General features: G+C 44.3%; 1 protein-coding gene across 9 annotated transcripts in view; it reads right to left on the bottom strand.

Moving 5' to 3' along the window:
* Window positions 1-13,711, bottom strand: part of SP100 (SP100 nuclear body protein) — a 101,633-nt gene that overhangs the window by 8,950 nt on the left and 78,972 nt on the right. For 5 of the 9 annotated variants that reach the window (XM_055397117.2, XM_088844958.1, XM_055397116.2 and 2 more), the window contains 4 exons: window positions 13,474-13,521; window positions 11,841-11,945; window positions 8,990-9,132; window positions 5,610-5,648 (listed from right to left, as the gene is read on the bottom strand). In XM_055397117.2, the coding sequence (XP_055253092.2) occupies window positions 5,610-5,648; window positions 8,990-9,132; window positions 11,841-11,945; window positions 13,474-13,521 (335 nt within the window). Of the gene's footprint in view, window positions 1-2,819; window positions 5,155-5,609; window positions 5,649-8,989; window positions 9,133-11,840; window positions 11,946-13,473; window positions 13,522-13,711 lie in introns of those variants that run through there. The other 4 variants (XM_088844994.1, XM_088844978.1, XM_055397115.2 and 1 more) reach the window with 3 other exon arrangements.

A 13,711-nucleotide genomic window follows, 5' to 3' on the forward strand; every position in this document is an offset into this window, starting at 1 on the left:
CTCTGGAAAGTCAACACTGTGGTTGGCACTGTAGACACACAGCCTTTACTCGTACCCAGGTGATACTTGTAAACCATTCTCAAAATGGTTTACAAGAGTTCAGGAGAAGACAGTCTGGTCTGAAGTTCAGGAGGAAGTGGCTGTGTGTTAAACTTTCAAAGTTTTCTTTATAGAGGCAGAGATTCTGACAAGGCTTTCAACAACCACAGAAAAGGATAAATTAAAGATAATCTGAGGAATTTATTATTCTGAAGGCAAATCTGTCTCAGGAGCACAGTGTCTCATCTAGCTGTCTCCACTACATCATTTACATTGACTCATTGAAGAGTGATTTACTGAGAATTCTTCTTTTTTTTGTCTTTTGGTCATGTTGCATGACACATGGGAATCTTGGTTCTCTGACCAGGGACTGAACCTGCGCTGCCTGCACTGGTAGCAGTGTCGTAGCCATTGGACCTCCAGGGAAGTCCCTACTGAGACTTGACATGATAGGGTAAACATCTGAGAGACCCTTGCATCCTATTTTCCTTGCCGTGAGTTCTCTGTGAACTGAAGGACCTGGGGAGGCATTCCTAGGCTATGGGTTCTGTGCTGGAGAGCCCCTGAGCCTGCAACAGTGCCTCTGGTTGGAAAGACCAAGGGCACAGATGACCAGGTGGATGCCAGGGCAGACAGACCTCTCTGGTTCTGAAGCCTAGGGAAAGCCATCCCATGACTTAGCTTGGCATCTCGGTGTGGAGGTGCCATCTCTCAATGGCTGGGAACTATTGTAATGGCAACCACTGGAGTTGAAGGCCAAGGTCTTACCCTAATTTTCTGAGCCCATAGAAGACCTGGTGCTTTGTCCTGTGTAAGGAAGATGGAAGGGCCCACAAAGTCAATTGGTGCAGGATTTTCCCCCAGTCTCAATATGTGGGGCCTTTAGCCAGATTTTATTTCATTCAGTGACATACTAGAGGGGTGGGATGGAGTGGGAGGTGAGAGGGAGAGTCAAGAGGGAAGTGACGTATGTAGACCTATGACTGACTCATGCTGATGTATGGCAGAAACTAACACGATATTGTAAAGCAATTATCCTTCAATTAAAAATAAATAAAATTTATTTTTAAAAAAGAAAAAAATTGACAGCGTTTGCATCTAAGTATTGTGGAGTAACAAGCAGCACATTTTAAAACTACAGAATTTATGGGGATTCCCCTGGCACCCTAGTGGTTAAGACTTCCCCTTCCAATGCAGGGGTTGCAGGTTCAACCCCTGGTTGAGGAACTAAGATCCCATATGCCTCACGGTCAAAAAGCCAAAACATAAAACAAAAGCTATATTGTAACAAACTCAATAAAGACTTTAAAAATGGTCCACATAAAAAAATCTTTTAAAAAACCTATAGAATCTATAGACCAAAATAAGAATGATCAAGGAAGGAGCCCATTGGTGGGTAAGGAGAATTAAATTTCTTCCTTTTTATTTTTGGTGATAATCTATGTGGCAATAACATGTGAATCTCTATATACTACAATTTCTATGTATGAGGGTCATGTGTCTGTTCTGCAGAAATGCCTAGAGAATGGGCACCTGGTCCCTCTCCTGGGCCACCTGAGTGGAGAGATAACCGTGTGGTGGGAAACAGTTCAATTAATGGATAGCAGCTCTTTGTCTAGATGAAGCTACCCTTTCTACACCATGGGCTGGAAGGAGAAATTCACATGACAGTACTTGCATGACAGTCTAGGTACAAAACAATCACAGATTTGGGGACCGGCCCACCTGGTGATGGGTACCTGGGACTCTGATGGGTTTTGAGGAAGTGGGGAGGGGGTGGGGAGGGCCATTCACCTCTTCCTTCTAGAAACACTCTTTATGCTTTGTTCCATCACATTCTATTCTCTTTGATTTTTTAAAACATGTTTCTTCTTTCTTTTCAGCTTCCAAATCTGGAATGTTGGAATTCTGTTGGGCTTTGTCCTGTTGTCCCCTGCCCATTTTCCTCTCTGAGATGACCACAACTACTCCCATGACCTACCACATTCATCCCTGGGCTTTAAGGCCTGTGTCTCTGGTCTCCTGGTCTTCTTTTGAGTACCCAAGGATCCAAATGCTACTTTTTTTCTTATCATAAAATTATATGTCTTTCATCATGTCTAAAACCCATTGTGCCCCAGATCACAGTCCTTGTCTTTCTGTCTTGAATGTGCTCCTCTTCTGGTGCTCCCTCACCTCATTAAGAACCCCACCATTTACCCAGGACACTGGAAGCGAACATGGATTCCTTCCCTTACCCCATCCCAGACATCCAGCCCATTACCAGTCCTGCTGATCTGAATTTTTAAATACTTCATCTCATTCTCAGTGTTTCTGTGAGGTCTGTTGCTACAAGAATGCAGAGCCTCTACTTATACTACGGTATTATGAGCCAAAGCAAAATGGCCTGATCTTTCCAAATCATAACAGTCGGAACATTATCCTTGAGCCCAGTGAGCCGAGGTGAATTGGAACACACGTCGATCGGTAGACTCTTTGCATCTATAACTTCAATATAAGAAAAAGAGACACAAAATTCAAACATAGGAAATTCTAGGCTGCAAGTCATGTCTTGCCCACGTGCTCCCTGTCAATAGGAGAGCCTGAGGAATGTCCCATTAGGGACATCCTTGGGGACATCCCTACCTGTGTTTGAGAGGTCCTGGCTTGGGGCCATGTAACCGCGTTTCCTTCTTCTCACCCTCATGGAAGCTGACCACCGTTTTTAGGCTGCTGGGTCAGGGTTTCTCATGCCATTTGGTGCTAAGAAGACACAAGCAGCAGAAGCCAAGGGGCTGGAGAAGGAAGAGATGCTCTAGAGAGACCCTCCAAGAACTGAGGCAGTGACACCTTATGAGCTGTAAGCCCAAAGGAAACCAAGAGAGGGCATCTGTGATGAAGGGTGGGAGATGATCAACTAATCGATTAACCCAGACTGAATGACCCTTGACCCCCTAGGACTAGGGTTTCCACAGTGGCTTAGAGTTAAAGAATCTGCTGGCCAATGCAGGAGCCAAGGAGACACGGGTTCGATCCCATGATCAGGAAGATCCCCTGGAGGAGGAAATGGCAACCCACCCAGTATTCTTGCCTGGGATAATCCCATGGGCAGGGGAGCCAGGTGGGCTGTAGTCCATGGGGTTGCAAAAAGTCGGACACAACTGAGCATGCACGCATAGCCTAGCATTCACTCCCTAGGACTGGGTGGAAGCATTTGGTCTTAATGAACAGTGCAAATAACATCTCTTTCTCCAGAAAACCCAGTGGATGCAAATCCTAGTTACTGAATCTTTAACATATAGTCAGTGGAGCAGGTATCCCCAGAAACCAGCTTTGTGAAGATCATGACTTCCTGGTTTGGCAGAAATGGCCAAGGTTACCTCTGCTGAAAGTTAGGAAAATGGAAGCTTTTCTAATTCCTTATTTTCACCTCATAGCTTCTCTCTCACACACTGTCTTGGAGAGGAAGACATCAACTATCTGACGCCTTCCCCACAATCCACACAACACAGACAGCGCTGGTCCATGAATGTCACATGCTACTTTGAAGGAGAGAATTTGCCTTCATAGGTGGCATGAAGGTCTGCAAAGCCCCTCTGATGGGGCTTTCTCTCCACAAAGGAAAAGATTTTCCAAGTTAGCAGCCTCTTCTACAGGGCACCCCTGCTTCCCAATCACTCTATTCTTTAAAGTGTCATCTCCATGAAGGAAATAAAGTTTACCTTGAAAACAGACCCCCTGTGGAAGGACTCAGTGTGAGTGGCTGTGTGCAAGTGAAGAAGAGGTTTCGTTTTGTTTTTGCTTTACCAGGTGACATATGGCTATATATTCGTTCCGAAGGGGATTTCTACATTAGGTCTATACTAGGTCAGCTACAGTGACCATGAGTTGTTTCATTTTGCTCAATCCTTATTTCATTAAAGCCAGAGCCCAGAAAAACCAGTGAAAATACAATCAGTGTTGCAAAAGCAACCATCAGTAAACACACTTTTGTTGTTTAATGATGCTTCCAAAATCACACTTTTCCACCTCTAGCTCCATCTTTTATGTCTAATTTTAAACATGTATGCCCACTGCAGTGGCCTATATGGGAAAAGAATCTAAAAAATAAAGAATGGATATATGTGTATATATAACTGACTCCCTTTGCTGTATACTGAAACTAATACAATGCTTAAGTCGACTGTACCCCAACAAAAACTTTTTTAAGAAAGACAGTACAGAAACTCGCCTACCTCCTGATGAGCTCCACTCCGAGAGCATGTTGAAAGTCCAATTTGTTGGTTAGTCCAACAAAGTTAGCCTAGGTACCCAGCTAACACAATCAACTCTATGGTACTGTACTGTAATAAACTTGTAACACTTTTCACACAAATAATACAGAAAAAGCAGACAAACACAAAGAGTAAAGAAAACATTTTTAATGTACAGTTAGAGTACCTTGAGATGGAGAAGGAAATGGCAACCCACTCCAGTGTTCTTGCCTGGAGAATCCCAGGGACGGGGGAGCCTGGTGGGCTGCTGTCTATGGGGTCGCACAGAGTCAGACACGACTGAAGTGACTTAGCAGCAGCAGCAGCAGAGTACCTTGAGAAGTGCAGGAGTACAGTACAACAGCTGGCACACAGAGGCTGGCACCGAGTGAACAGGCAAGAAGGGTTACTGACCGGAGGAGGGCCAGGAGGTGGAAGACGGTAGAGCTGAAGGATCGGCGGCAATAGGAGACGGAGGGCGAGCTGCAATTTCACTCACGCCTGCCATTGATGACACAGGTTCCAGTTCTTCGCTGGATTCAATTCTGTCTACTCTCTTTAAAAAACGATCCAGTGATGTCTGGGTAGTGGCTCTATTTTTCTCATCATGGATGACACGGTAGCACCGGACTGCATTCTGAACGGCTGCTACAACCTTCATGTACCTTTCTATGTCCGAGTCCTGTGCCTCAGACACTAAGGCTGCCTCTTCAGATAAAGAAAATCCCCTTGACATTTCCTGCCTTGTGAATCTCTTCAGTTCTGCAGTTACTTCTTCTTCTCGTCTCTCTTCGTCCTTCCTCTGGGCCTCCAATTCCTGGAGCTTCTTAGCCATACCAGCTACATCACTGCTGCTTTTACAGTCGCTTCCAGACATCCTGGACTTGAAATAAAGGTACTGCTCTACTGTCGTCTATACTGCACTGTGCAGTAAAGCACACAAAAGCACAATCAGCTGTGGAGGATTCACATACATGACAACACACGCCAGACATGTGAACTAACTTATGTGATTGAACATGTGAATGCATGTTTGCATCTTTGAAAGCTTGCAACTGTAACGTTCATATATAGGGGACTTACTCACCTATTTTTATAAAACAAATGTTCAAGGTCAGTTCTGCCTCGTTATCTATTTTTAAGGATTATCTCCACCCTCTATCTCAAATGTTTTAAAACTCAAAGAAGTCCTGGCTTCACACACATAAATGTTTGGAAGTAGCAAAAACACCATACTATAAAGTCAAACTTCATCATAATTGGTTAATTTAGAAACTAAGAAATAAAGCCAGAGAGAAAATCAACAATATGGTAGGTGAGACAGAAGGGAATAGCTACCTTTTTCCTTTTTCTTGATGGGTCTGGTAGGGATCCATTCTGAAAGAAAAATGAGATTCATGCTGTGATGGGTCCTTGTTTCTACTTTGTGAGCTCAGTAATTCCAACTGCCTTTCATGCCCCACTGTCAACACAAGTTCGGGGGACCTTCATGGGAAACAACCTCCCTCTCCAAGTCTGTAACATGCTACTCTCTGTTACCCAGCCTCAGATTTAAAGTCAGCTTTAAAAACGGCATCCTCACTCTTGCTCTCCTTATAAAGTCTTGCCAGAATTTCCTTTACAACCACTTCTACACCTGCCACTTCCTTTCCACCCCCCAGTATCCCTCTAACTTGTGGATTTATACCTCGAGTACTATAGCTACTCCTTTGGTACATACCTAGTGAGTGACTGACAGGTGGCAGGCCTTATCAGTGGCCTTGGACACACACTCTCTTTGGGGAGACAAGTGGGAAAAGCTGGCACAGAAATGGTAAGAATGATAAAGTTTAAACCGTGCTCTCAGAATATTTCAGGATCCAGAGATGGGTAAGTATAGTAGGCTAAATAATGTCTGTTGTTCCCCACACTCCCCCATCCCCACCAAGATGTTCACATTCCAATTCCCAGACCCATGAATGTGCTAACTTATACAGTAAAAGGAACTTTGGTCCCTATTAGAGGGGACAGGAGGACCAGAGTCAATAGTAGGAGATGTGATGACAGAAAAAGAGCTGGAGTGGTGTGAGGAAGGGACCACAAGCCAAGGAATGAAGGCTGCTTCCAAAAGCTGAAAAAAGTGAGGGACATATTCTCCCTGGAAGGCTCCAGGAGGAAGCTGCCCTGCTGAACCTTGACTTGAGTCCTGTGAAACTGATTTCATGCTTCTGGTCGGCAGAACTGTGTGATAATAGATTTATGTTGTCTTAAGAAGCACAAGCTGGAATCAAGATTGCCGGGAGAAATATCAATAACCTCAGATATGCAGATGACACTACCCTTATGGCAGAAAGTGAAGAGGAATTCAAAAGCCTCTTGAGGAAAGTGAAAGAGGAGAGTGAAAAGGTTGGCTTGAAGCTCAACATTCAGAAAACGAAGATCATGGCATCTGGTCCCATCACTTCATGGGAAATAGATGGGGAAACAGTGGAAACAGTGTCAGACTTTATTTTTTTGGGCTCCAAAATCACTGCAGATGCTGATTGCAGCCATGAAATTAAAAGACGCTTACTCCTTGGAAGGAAAGTTATGACCAACCTAGATAGCATATCAAAAAGCAGAGATATTACTTTGCCAACCAAGGTCCGTCTAGTCAAGGCTATGGTTTTTCCAGTGGTCATGTATGGATGTGAGAGTTGGACTGTGAAGAAAGCTGATCGCCGAAGAATTGATGCTTTTGAACTGTGGTGCTGGAGAAGACTCTTCAGAGTCCCTTGGACTGCAAGGAGATCCAACCAGTTCATTCTAGAGGAGATCAATCCTGGGTGTTCATTGGAAGGACTGATGCTAAAGCTGAACTCCAATACTTTGGCCACCTCATGCGACAAGTTGACTCACTGGAAAAGAGTTTGATGCTAGGAAGGACTGGGGGTGGGAGGAGACGGGGACGACAGAGAATGAGGTGGCTGGATGGCATCACCGACTCTGTGAATGTGAGTCTGAGTGAACTCCGGGAGTTGGTGATGGACAGGGAGGCCTGGCATGCTGTGATTCATGAGGTCGCAAAGAGTCGGACACGACTGAGCGACTGAACTGACTGAACTGAACCGAAGGCACTAAGTTTGTGGGAAATTTTTACAGCTGCGATAGGAAGCAAGTTCAGGGAATTTCCAAGGACTCCAGCAGAGTGTGCTGTTTAAGCTGGTCCTTGCAGGGTGAGTGGGGTTGATCAGGTAGAAAGGTGATGGAGGTCGTTTGACGTCTCCATGGGTTTAAGTTCCCCACCCTGTAATCCATCTTGCATTCCCTGAGCAGATTCTTACCTCTCCAACACTCTTTCAACTTAGTCAGTCAGTCCCGAACCCAAACCTCCCTTGATTGCCCAATGATTAAATGAAGGGCTCAGTCTTTTTTCTTGGGCCTCAAGGCCTGTACAATCAGGCCTGTTCATGTAGGAAGCCTTATCACCCACAACTTCTTGAAAAATCACACTATCCTTCCTATGCAGAATTTCTCAGTCCTAACTTTTTGCTTGTTGCAAGCAAGCAAAAGACCTAGCTCAGTGCAAACTGTCCCGTGAAACTGGACTTAACTTCAAAGACAGAAACGACCTTCCCTCCCCTGAGCTACTGTGTCTCTTCCTGCCAGTGAATCTCATTATCCTACCCATGAACTGTGCCGTACTGTGCTTATAAATGAGTAGTTGTCTTCCTGGTTAGGGGCTGGGGGCCACAGTTTACAGTCCCTGTGGCTTTAGACGTATTCAATAACTATCTTCTCATCATTAGAGTGGCACAAGGAAGGACCATCTGGGGCATTTGGTCCAGAGCCAGGAGGCATGAGTTCATCTGTGACAGAAATCTGGCCTGTTTTGTTCCCATCGGGGCCGATATGAGGATCAAAGAGATATTTTATTTTAAAATATCTTTTTTCAAGAATGAACTTCATAAGTCTATCCAGAAAATACTCACTCTGCTTGTTCTATTATTGTTATTTTAAACATTCCCCCGACAAAGTCTAAGATCTTCCCCCAACAAATTAAATTTATTAAATTTAATTTACTTTCCTGTGACCAAATTACACAATGGCAATTATTAGTGGCAGCGCCAAGGTCACAATTTTTACTGTTCTACCTCCAAAATTGTAAGAGTTTGAATACTACTCAGCCATAGAAAAGAACAAAATTTTGCCATTTGCAGCAACATAGATGGACTTGAAGGGCATTATGCAAAGTAAGCGAATGTCAGACAGAGAAAGACAAATGTAAGCATGGTGTCACTTATATGTGGAATCTTAAAAAAATATATAGCAAACTAGTGAATATAACATAAGAAAAGCAGACTCACAGGTATAGAGAACAAACCAGTGGTTAAGAGTGGAGTGGGGAGAGGAACAACACAGAAGTAGGGAGGTGGGAGATACAACTGGTGTGTATAAGACAGGCTCAAGGATGCATTGCACAATATGGGGAATACAGCCAATATTTTGTAGTAATTGGAAGTGGAAAGTAACTTTTAAAAATTGAATAAAAATTTTAAAAATTTAAATATAAATGTTTACACACTTAGAGGATTGAGTTGTAATGAAAGCCAGCAAAGATAGCACCCATATGAACTATTAGGGATAATATATGCATTGTGACCTAGGCATGGTAATTTTCTGGAAGTGTCCTGCTAACGCTTGAAACTGGTGACCCATGGCACAAAACCCTTGACTGCAGTGCTTTGACGCCAGAATACCTGAATCAAGATTTTCAGGGGCCATCCACCGCAGCGCACACTCTGCTTCCAGTTCTTGGAGGCTTTGTGGTCTCCTTCATCTTCAAACTCCTTGAGGGTGAACCACTTTCCATTCTTATCCTTTATACACTTTTCTGAGGTGCCTGTGAGACCAAGACACGGTGAGCTCCCTTTCTTGCCAGGGCATGCACCAGACTGAAAACCCCAAGATTTGACCTCCCCACGCATGAATCTGGGCCACCAGTTTTGGGTTCAGAATGGGCAACAGGAGAGCAGAGTCCCCTCTTGGGGACCCAGAGCAGTCTGAAAGGCAAGAGTAGGAACCAACTTCCTGTCCAGTGTGCATACTTTGACCTTCATGCAAAGAGAAGGACAGTAATTACTACCTGGGGTGCGTTCTAACTCACTTCAGTTGTGTCCGACTCTTTGGGACCCTGTGGACTGTAGCCTGCCAGGCTCCTCTGTCCATGGGATTCTCCAGGCAAGAATACTGGAGTGGGTTGCCATTCCCTCCTCCAGGGGATTGAACCTTCATCTTTTAAGTCTCCTGCATTGGCAGGCGGGTTCTTTACCACCAGTGCCACCTGGGAAGCCCCTAGTTACTACCCATATTTACTTAAAAAAATATTTCATTATGTTCAAAAGAGAAAAAAAAAAAGAATGAATCTAAAGATGAGTAGGGAAGATTCTTGCTCTTCCCTTCTCTGAGACCTGAGATAGAACCAGGCTGAGTTTCTGGGGGGGCAAGTGAGGTCACACAGGGTCACCACAGCTACACCTGCCTTGTCTTGTACAAAAGTTGATCATTTCAGCTAATGGCAAGCAACTATTTCTCATATTTTGAACTCAAGCTGTTTTATGTTAAAAGAAATTAGGAAATGCTATAAAGTGGGAAAAGTTAAATTGTATATGTGCTATGGCCACCTGATGCGAAGAACTGACTCATTTGAAAAGACCCTGATGCTGGGAAAGATTAAAGGTGGGAGGAGAAGGGGATGACAGAGGATGAGATGGTTGGATGGCATCACTGACTCAATGGACGTGAGTTTGAGTAAACTCTGGGAGTTGGTGATGGACAGGGAGGCCTGGCACGCTGCAGTCCATGGGGTCGTAAAGAGTCGGACGCAACTGAGCGACTGAACTGAACTGATAGAGTCATTAGGCAAACATTTATATATGGACTTTCCTGGTGGCTCAGATGGTAAAGAATCTGCCTGCAGTGAGGGAGACCCAGGTTTGCTCCCTGGGTCAGGAAGATTCTGTGGAGAAGGGAATGGTTACCCACTCCAATATTCTTGCCTGATGAATTCCACAGACAGAGGAACCTGGTAGGCTATAGTCCATGGGTTGGCAGAGAGTCAGACATGACTGAGCCACTAACATACACACAAAAGCAAAAAACCCATTTATATTGGGTTGGCCAAAAAGTTCATTCGGAGTTTTCTATAAGCTATGGAAAACTTGAACAAACTTTTTGGCCAACCCAATACTTGGGGAGGAGGGTATCAGTTATGATAGATGAGCAAGATGAGCATTTGTACTATAACAATAATAATTTGCAAGTTTTTACATCTATTATCTTGCTTTTTTCTCATAATATGGTGAGGCAAGTTTTATTATTATTCCCATTTGGGTGAAGACTAAGTTCAGTATGAGAGATACTACGTTGGCCCACACAAAATAGACATTCTTGGTACAGCTGAAACTTGAATCCAGGTCTTCTCAGCCTAAAGGCTGTGCTCTTTTTCAGTGAGCAAAAGGCCAGACAGACATTACAGGGAGTCAACTGTGAAGGCTGCTGTTGGGTTTCTCAAAGGTGTACATCTTCCATCCTGTTATTGAAGCACTTGCTCTTATATTGGGTGCAGATGGGAACCCGTGGGCACTTTCCATGGCAGGAGAAGAGATGGCTTGGTCAGCTAATGTTCATTAATTTAAAAAGTGTGGAAATGCCATCTTTCCTCCAGCCTCTCTGGGATGCTGTGTGGAAAGGAGTCAACAGAGAAGAATTGAGTCTGCTTTCTTTAGAAGGTCTGTTTTCCAGATGGCCCTTGGCTGGCATCTGGGAACATGGACTTGGGAAGGGGTCTCCCTATTCCCAGAACTTGAGAGTGACTCACTGTGCCTGAACTGTTGGTATAAACGTTATAGTGTGTGTGGAATGCCTGCTTTCCTTCCAAGAGTTTGGAATTTTGACATGTGCTAGGCAGAAGGTGGAGAAGGCGATGGCACCCCACTCCAGTACTCTTGCCTGGAAAATCCCAAGGGTGGAGGATCCTGGTAGGCTGCAGTCCATGGGGTTGCAAAGAGTCGGACATGACTGAGTGACTTCACTTTCACTTTTCACTTTCATGCATTGGAGAAAGACATGGCAACCAACTCCAGTGTTCTTGCCTGGAGAATCCCAGGGACGGGGGAGCCTGGTGGGCTGCCGTCTATGGGGTCGCACAGAGTCGGACATGACTGAAGCGACTTAGCAGCAGCAGCAGCAGGCAGAATGTACTTATGTAACTAACCCCTGATAAAAACCCTGGACTCTTAGGCTCAGGGCAGTTTCCCTGGCAGACAACATTGTATATTGTTGCTGGAGAATTAAGTGCGTCATGGTGACCCCTCTGGGAGAGGACTTTGGAAACTGCTTTTTCCCCTTGCTGATTTTTTGTGTTTGTGCCTTTTCAATAGAATAAATAACAGCCATGAGTTCAACAATATGCTGAGCCCTTTCAGTCTTTCTAGTGAACCACCAGACCTGGGGATGCTCTTAGAAACATGTTCCTCCCCACAACCTGTACAATACATTATTCACATGGGAGTTTTCTAACTGAAAAGTGTAGAATATTGTGAAGCCCACCTTTTCTCATTTTCTCCTTATATAAAGTCCCCATCGCCTCACCACAAGTCACGGGAAGCTGATCACGTTGAAAATCCATATTTGGATCTCTGGGAACTCTTGGACCTGCAAGGAAGCATGTGTTTTTTTCATTCCATCTTGCTCTAAAATGGTCTCTCCTCCCCCATCTTTAGATCCTTCTTTATACCTTAAATGTAATGGGAGGATTTCTCCCATGAATTAGGTACATATCTAGGTCTTTCTTTTATGGCAGGTTAGGTCCATAAAGCTAATGTCACTTTATATCCCAATCCTCTGAAATCCTACATACACACCTCTTGAGGAAGGATCTGAATTTCCAAGCTTGCCGGCCCCAGCTACCTATTGCATGATCATTTTCTTCCTGCTGTTTTGAAGGAAGATTTATAGTCATATCACTGCTTTGAAGTTATACAGATGGATAAAAAGCCTCACTTTTTCATTTTTTCTCCCTGTTTGAGGGCTCAACTGGGGCAACAAAGCAGGATTGCAATGGCACCCCAGGGGGTTAGTTCCATCTTCCTGCCTTGCTTTCTGCTTTCCTTCACTTCTCTTTCATGCACGCTTTCTTTGTGGCTAGAATGTAACTTGCTCTAGAAGAAACCACAAATTGCTCAGGGAGAGGGCCTCTGTACACCCTTGGGTGAGGGTGCTGAGGTCTGATTCCTCTGAAGTAGGTGCTGAGAATCTTAGAAGAATGTCAGTAGTGGGAACACCTTCTCTTGCCCTTCTGGCCAGCATTGAAGGGGATCCATTAAAGACTGATGTTGGGGCTTCTCTCTGGATGGGGAGGGTAGCCTGTGGACAGTCCTTCCAGAGTCAGTTCTATTAGAGTTGGGTGGGCGTAGGAGGCCATTCAAATTCACCTGCTGCTGCTGCTGCTAAGTCGCGTTAGTCGTGTCCGACTCTGTGTGACCCCATAGACGGCAGCCCACCAGGCTCCCCTGTCCCTGGGATTCTCCAGGCAAGAACACTGGATTGGGTTGCCATTTCCTTCTCCAATGCATGAAAGTGAAATCGCTCAGTCGTGTCCGACTCTTAGCGACCCCATGGACTGTAGCCTACCAGGCTCTTCCGTCCATGGGATTTTCCAGGCAAGAGTGCTGGAGTGGGGTGCCATTGCCTTCTCCGTCAAATTCACCTGCCACCCACCAATTTACAGAGGAGGAAATTGAGGCCAAAAAAATGAGTGACAAGCCAAAGTTATACAATCAAAGAAATTTTAGGAATTTCTTTGGTAACAGGTCCCGTTACCACTCAGAGTCCCCTTTGGTGGCTAGCCTATGGCTCTCTATGTAGGCAAGAGAAGAATGAACTAAATATTATGTGAGTCATACTCTTTAGATATATTTCTTCATATTCCCCTTCTCAAAAGTTATCACTGTGGTGAGGGGAGACCTGCTTAGGAGGCCCGGGGGTCTCTCAGATCAATTGACTAATCAGTGAAGCGGGTGCCTGTTGTGTTGTTGAAACTGACCAGGACCAGGACTATCCTAACGTTTGTTACTGGCTCTATAAGTCAATTAAGAAAATTGATTGCTCTCTAAAAACATGAATTATAAAATAGAAATTTGCATTATTTTAGTTAAAAATGCATTAATCATTTATTTTTTACCTCTTTTTCTGCCTCTTTTCAAAGACTCAGTGCAGACTGTTTCTCTCCCTGGGAGAAAGTAGAAAAATAACATAAATGTGTCTTTTTACAACATTGTATTGCAAATAGTGTTTTACAAAAATACCATTTAAGTGTCACTTTTCAGGAGTCTGTCTAGTACATCAAGAAAAATGTCAAATGCCTTGATAAGGAGTTAGGAGTTTTTTCTGTAAGGGGCCAGAGAGGAAAATATTTAAGG

This window comes from Moschus berezovskii, chromosome 2, assembly GCF_049115385.1.
Source record: "Moschus berezovskii isolate FMDL1 chromosome 2, NW_MosBer_1.0, whole genome shotgun sequence".
Taxonomy (NCBI): Eukaryota; Metazoa; Chordata; class Mammalia; order Artiodactyla; family Moschidae; genus Moschus; species Moschus berezovskii.